The 6,491-nt window shown below is 55.9% G+C and overlaps 1 protein-coding gene across 1 annotated transcript in view; it reads right to left on the bottom strand.

Annotated features, from left to right (window-relative positions):
- Positions 1–1,912: 1,912 nt before the first annotated feature.
- The window catches only part of FAM163B (family with sequence similarity 163 member B), a 24,415-nt gene continuing 19,836 nt past the window's right edge, over positions 1,913–6,491 (bottom strand). The window contains 3 exon segments of the mRNA XM_061571830.1: positions 1,913–2,054; positions 2,056–2,391; positions 2,717–2,831. Coding sequence (XP_061427814.1) covers positions 1,914–2,054; positions 2,056–2,391; positions 2,717–2,809 — 570 coding nt within the window. The 5' untranslated portion in view covers positions 2,810–2,831 and the 3' untranslated portion in view covers position 1,913.

Below are 6,491 nucleotides of genomic sequence, written 5' to 3'. Positions count from 1 at the left end.
CATTTACATGTATTTATTATTCTGTTCCCTCCACCCAAATTCGCAGGCCAACTCCGTAACTCTGTACAATCATCCCGTCATACAAAGAATACAACCGCCACTAATATACACGCATTATTGACCCAGATGCTCAGCTGGATTTTAGTGGTGAAATTGTACACGCACACGCGCATCACACACCACACACACGCACGTGCATCACACACACACACCACACACACGTACCACACACACGTGCACCACACACACACACGTACCACACACACACACGTGCACCACACGTACCACACACACACGCGTCCCACACACACACGCGTGCACCACACGCGCACAAATCCTCAGCATCGCTAAAAACTTGACAACATCCATCATCACGATCACCATCTATCGCCCCGCCAAAGCCAACCAGCCGCCAAGCCGTTGTTACATCGCTCGCGCAAACCCCTCCTCCGGAATGCAACAATTCATACAAATGCGTCTTCGTATAGTTTATTTTTTTTCTTCTTAAAAATAGCCTAATTCGTGCAACCATATCAACAAATCAAACTCGGGGACACCACTGTGCGTGCATCGTGTAACACTGTGAACGCCTATTAGTGGCGGTGACACGGACATGGGATGAGCCCGTCCCCAACGAACCGACAGCTCCACGCCGGGATCCTCGCAGGTAAAGGTGCAGCGCTGCAGCCGCTGCATCGTGACACCGCTGCTGACGATGCTGCTGCCGCTGCCGCTGCTGCCGCTGCTGCAAGCGGCTTCCTGCTAGGAGGGTAGCTCTAGAGATGACCCCCCCCCCACTGCCCTCTTTTGAGAGGGTATTTTGGCCTACTCTTCTATGCGAGTCGACATCTCGGGAGAGTTGGGAGGTCGCCCCAACCCCTCGCTTCACCCAGCGACCGGTCGACCCTGGCAGTCGACCCTGGCGGTCGACCCTGGCAGTCGACCCTGGCGGTCGACCCTGGCGCGCTCTTCTGCGGTGCACGAGTCGATGCCGCTGCCGCTGGGTGCACAGAGCGCCAGGGATTTCAGAAACTTCACCGTGGTGTTGACTGCCGTGCCCAGGGAGAACGAACTGGCTATCCCTCTGGATTAGGAACCCCGTATCTGTATATATATATTTGTGTGTGTATATATATTCAGTAACACTCCGTAAAATATTAACAAAATATCTTATTTTCATGCCGACCCGTTCCACTCCACTCATGTGGCCGTGTTTAATCAGCGAAATCAGACGGAATTCTGTTTTAGAGTCCTGGTGACGACTTCCCCACTTTGTAAAAGCCTCTCTTGTCGTCCGTCGACATCCACACAGCGACACACACACACAAAGCGGTGTATCCAAATACGCATTGTGACACCTAAGGAGTATAAAGATATAATAATGTTTTTGTTCACCCCGCCAAAAAGTCTCACAGTCCCACGAACTCTCCCATTGTGTGTGTTTGTGTGTAAATAACCAAGCGACATTTCCAGCCGTGAGAACAAAAAAGCCCCCCTCCCCTCTCGACGTTAAAAAGGCCCCGCGGCCAAATGTCATGGACGGCTGTGACGTCACGACATTCACGTTGATAAAATTGACGAAGCGGTCGGAGGGATTTTAAAAACGAGGAGACGCAAAACGAAGTGACGAGGCGGCTCGGACGTCGTCGGTGTCGTCGGTGTCGTCGTCGTCCTGCCGTCTCCGCCGCAGCGCCGGGCTTCCGCCCCCCTCTCCGTTCGCCACCGCAGACCGGGACCCACCAACCCTCCCAGAGCGGGCAGGGCGGAGCGGGACGGGCGTTGGGCCCGTCGGGCCGCGCTCCTCCACGGCGGAGGGCGGAGCAGCTCACGGAGCTCGCGGAGCTCGCGGAGACGCGAGCGCTCGGGGCGGGGGCGCGGGGAGGGGACGGCGGCGACGACGAGGGTGGCGGCCTTCATACCTCCGTGCTCACGCTGTGCGAGAATCCGCCAAAGTGTCCGGGCCGCTTCGCGGCCGCGGGGAATCCGTGCGGTGGCAGAAGAGACATCGGCGGAGGGGAGCAGGCCACCCTCTCGCCGCCGTTACGCACGCCGCCCTGTCGGCGACACGTGCACGTAGAACGGGCTGCCGTAGGGCGCCCGCGCCGCCGCGCGGCAAGTCCTGCGCTCGCAATCGAGCCGATCGGGCCAGGAGGCCGGCGGCGGGGGCCCCGCCGGGAGCCACGGGTCGCGGTCGCCGCGGGGGGGCCACTGGTGGCGGCAGGAGGGGGCGCGGGGGGGCGGTGGCAGGGGCGGCCGTCCCACGGGCAGGTGGTTGCATTTCCCGTCGGTCGCCGGCTCGGAGCAGCGCGAGTCCGGGGAGGCGGGCCGCGCGGTCAGGTCGGGCTGCTCTCCGTCGTCGCTGTCCAGGTCCTCGCGCTTACAGCAGTAGTACTGCCGGCGGGGGGGGGGGGGGGGCACAGGTTGGCGGAGCGTCACGTGCGTGCCTTGAACTTCTTTCGTACCGTACATAGCCGCCCACGCCAATCGGAGGTGCGGCCGGTCATGTACGTAGCTGTGGCACGCGGCACCCCCGGCAGCGCGTTCGCGGATCGCTTCTGACGGTGCCTCGTCAAGGGCGCTAGTCCGGCAGCGCCGCTTCACCGGGGCAGAAATCCCCGTCAAGTTGTAAACAAGTATTATTTTACAGTCTTTCTTAGTAACCCCCCACCCCTTCCCGCCACGTGGTGTCATGGTGTGATGGCAACGTGCCGTTTACCTGCAGACGACAGTAGCACAGAACAGCGATGATGCAGAGAAGGATGACCGTAGCCAATATTCCGCCCGTGATGACAACGGTTCCTGCTGTCATCCGCACCGCTCTCCATTAACCGCTGCACACGCACAAGGACAAAGATCCCCCGTGTAGCCTCTAACAGACTGTCGGGCAAAGTGCTGTTGGCGAGTGCCAACTCGGGGCGAGCACGGCACGCGAGAGGGTGGGTGGGTCACACCGCACCGGGCTGCCGCTGTTGCTCCAGTGCTGACGTTTACACGCTGAGACAGGGACACATTTCATGCCGAGTTGACCTAAGGGAGGCCTCAAGCACTGGTCCAGATATTCGTCACTGCTGTTAGCTGTGAGTGGGAATCGAACTCGGGTGACCGGGTTTGTAGCGCAGTGCGCCAACCACACACGCACACACGCAGGCACACACGCACACACGCACACACGCAGGCACACACGCACACATGCACATATGTACACACAACAACAACAACCGCCATTCGCCACTAAGTGGCGGTGACGTCACCACAACGCTTGTGCCAGGCTATGTGCACCTTGAGGCCACGTGAAGTGTCGAACGCCCGCTGGCAGGAGGTCACACGCACACACACATGCACACATGCACACACACACACGCATGCACACACACACTCACTAACACACACGCGCACACACGCACGCATGCACACACACGTACGCATGCACACACGCACACACACACGCACACACACACATGCACACACACACACACACGCACACACACACGTACGTTTAACTTGCTTTGCGCCGCACGTAGCCAACCGCGCTAATCGGATGTGCGAGCGAAGGACAAGAAACTAAACACTAAACGCAGTCTTAAAGAAATGAGTTTTCACTCTCCATGATGATGTAACAGTGCATAGCCCCCAGTAGCTTCCTAATACCGGACAGAAGAGCGTTCCAGAAGGCCGCAGGAGCGCACCTCGAAAGTGCGCGGCGCGGTGTACCGCCGCCTTTGTGCGACGGACAGCCAAAAGCCGCCGCTGCGAGAATGGCCGGAGTGAAAGTTACGCGCTGACAAGCCGGGCGATGGCGTGGAGGGAAAAGGCCGCCGCAGCAGGATGATGCTTGCGGGGGCCACGGCGATGACAATCCGAATATTTGATGGGAATGTTAAATCAGAAGAGAATGTCCCTGCAAGCGTGACAAGAGCAGGATACTATCACGTCTGCGCCAACGCGGACGCGGCGTCTCTCGTGTGCACTGCCGACTGTGATCCGCTCCATGGCCAGCCACGATCAGTCCACTGCCGGATGAAGACATCCCCCCTTCCAGCCTTTGCCATACCGAGCGACCTTTCTTCATAGCGCGTAGAAGTCAGAGAGTGGATACACAAGTTACTAAGACTGCACTTTACACCACGGGGCCTGATGGGAATTATATTTTTAAAATGTTTTCTGAATTACCCAGTTTTTAAGTTGGCGCATGCATTGTTACCTAGGAGGAGCTATCAATAATCTAAGATTTTAATGACCGTGATTCTGTCGATGCAAGCTTCTCGTGGGAGTCGTACAAGAACAACAACAACTCGTCGTGGAGGGGTCCTCGGCAATCGTGTCGGGCACGTGGGCTGACGGAGCAGAGTTAAAGGGCCTTGAGATCAGGAAGATAATTTCTTGTCAAGGAGCATCAACCATCATCACGCCAACACCCCCCCCCCCCCCCCCCCCGGTGGTCATCCTCGGAATGGCTTTTGGCTGCCCATCGAACAAAGGCGGTGGTCATCGCATCGCGCAATTATCAAACGCGCATCTGCGGCCGTCTGGAACGCTTTTCCAACCGATGTTAGGAAGCCACCGGAGTTGTGCGCTTTTACATCATCTCGACTGAAAACTGATTTCTTTAAAACTGCTTTTTGTGTTTAGTTTGTTGTACGTCCCCAGAATCTCCGATTAGTAGAGTTGGCTAAGTACGGTGCGAAGGAAGTTCAACGTACATACAGACATTAACGCGGGAGCAGAGCTGCTGTTAACTGCTGATGATGCAGATTGCATTCAGCCGCGAAACGTCGAACACAAATGTCAACATTTTGTTTGCGTTTCAACGTTCCTCCTCCTCGATTGGCACATTACCCCACGTGATGACTTTATTTCATTGGCTCTGTCCGGTGTTGGAGGTTACAGATGAACATTGGCTCTATACCGACGCTGTGGTTTAACCCAAAATAAACGAATTACGAGTCATAACATTGGTCGTGAAAGACTGCGAATCAAATTAATACTTTAGCCATGTAGAGCGTCCTGTCCCAGGGAAGTGTCCAAATCCTCACTCTGCCAGAGAAGTCTGACACCCAAAATCAAACCCAGAACCTCATCAGCGGCAGACCAGTGCCCTGACCTCCGAGCCAACCGGTCACCCCAATTACAAGCGGGGTTGCTTTGTTACAGAAGTGATATTGAAGCAGCATCGAGCCCGTGCACGTGTCACCGTGTGATTAGAAGCCGGCTCACACCAACGATGACGAGCCCAGCACCCACACCACCCTAATAGTGGGAGACAGACCACGTGCTACGCCACCGTCAGAGTTAAATGCCACGTGGCCTTTTTAGCTATCAGCTGCTATCATTATTATTCTTGTTGTTGTTGTTTTCCTTCCCCCGCACCTCCGATTACCACGGTTGGCTATGTACGGTGCAAAAGAAGTTCAACGTACTTACAATTCCCGCTCTCAGGTCCAGCTCCATCTACTCTCAGATTGGGGGGCCAGTAGAGCTAAACTAAACTATGTTTTATTTTACCAGGTAAGGCCCACTGAGCTGTACAGCTCTTTATTAAGAAGCGGCCTGGCCACAAGCGATAGCCCAATGAAGTCGCGCATCACGTGGAAATGTATCGCAGCGAAACACCCTAAACGCGTGGTGTCGATTCTAAACGTGGATGGAGAACAAATTAGCCGGAGAAAAATCCACGCGACCCCCACGGGGAGAGCACGCAAAGGCATCGTCAGGGTTGGGGTCAAACCCACGACCTCCTGTACACCAGGCGAGGTGGTTAACATCTCGCCACCACGGCCATTGTGTGGGGGGCCACCATAGCAGTGATTCGCACTAAGCAGGAGAGTGAACATGGGGGGGGGGGGAGTGCAGGACCCAGCCTAGCACCCCCCCCCCCCCCCCCCACAAGCGCCAAGACCCTACCGGCCGTGACACATCGATCCGACACCCAGACATTGACAGACATTGACAGAGACGGTGGAACAAAAGGCAGAGAGGAGGGAGCATGGAGAGATGCGTGCTTGGAATTGCATTGAGGGACAGCAGATAGAGGAAGTGGTGAACTCGGGAAGAAAGGAGCACGCCGCCAAGAGGACGTCTATCACGGAGACGGAGCGATGAAATGATCTCGTGTAAGAGAGGTGCATGGGCTGTATCACGGGACCAGGAGACATGGCATTCATGGGGAGGCAATCATCCAGCAGTGGATCGGTCATGGCCGACGTCGATGGTGATAATGGCCTTACTGTAGTAGAATCCAGCCAGCAAAACTTGTTTCTAATATAGAATGTTTGCAGACACTTTAGTTATAAACATTGTACGGTGGAGGTTTCCCCAGCTACTTAGGCCCAAACATCTTAAGTGCGGAAGCTTCCTTGACGTACAAAAACAATTTGCGTCTTCGTGGAGATCATAAATCACCACTCATGTCCGCCTCTGCACATAACAAGATAACAACATTCCCTGGGCAACCCATGGGTCACGCCCTTCATTCTGGGGATGCGTCACTTCAT

The sequence above is a fragment of the Lethenteron reissneri genome, chromosome 48 (assembly GCF_015708825.2).
Source record: "Lethenteron reissneri isolate LAM-NWPU_2019-01 chromosome 48, ASM1570882v1, whole genome shotgun sequence".
Classification (NCBI taxonomy): Eukaryota; Metazoa; Chordata; class Hyperoartia; order Petromyzontiformes; family Petromyzontidae; genus Lethenteron; species Lethenteron reissneri.
Note: the sequence above shows the minus strand (reverse complement) of the source record. Positions and strands in the feature narration are given on the sequence as shown.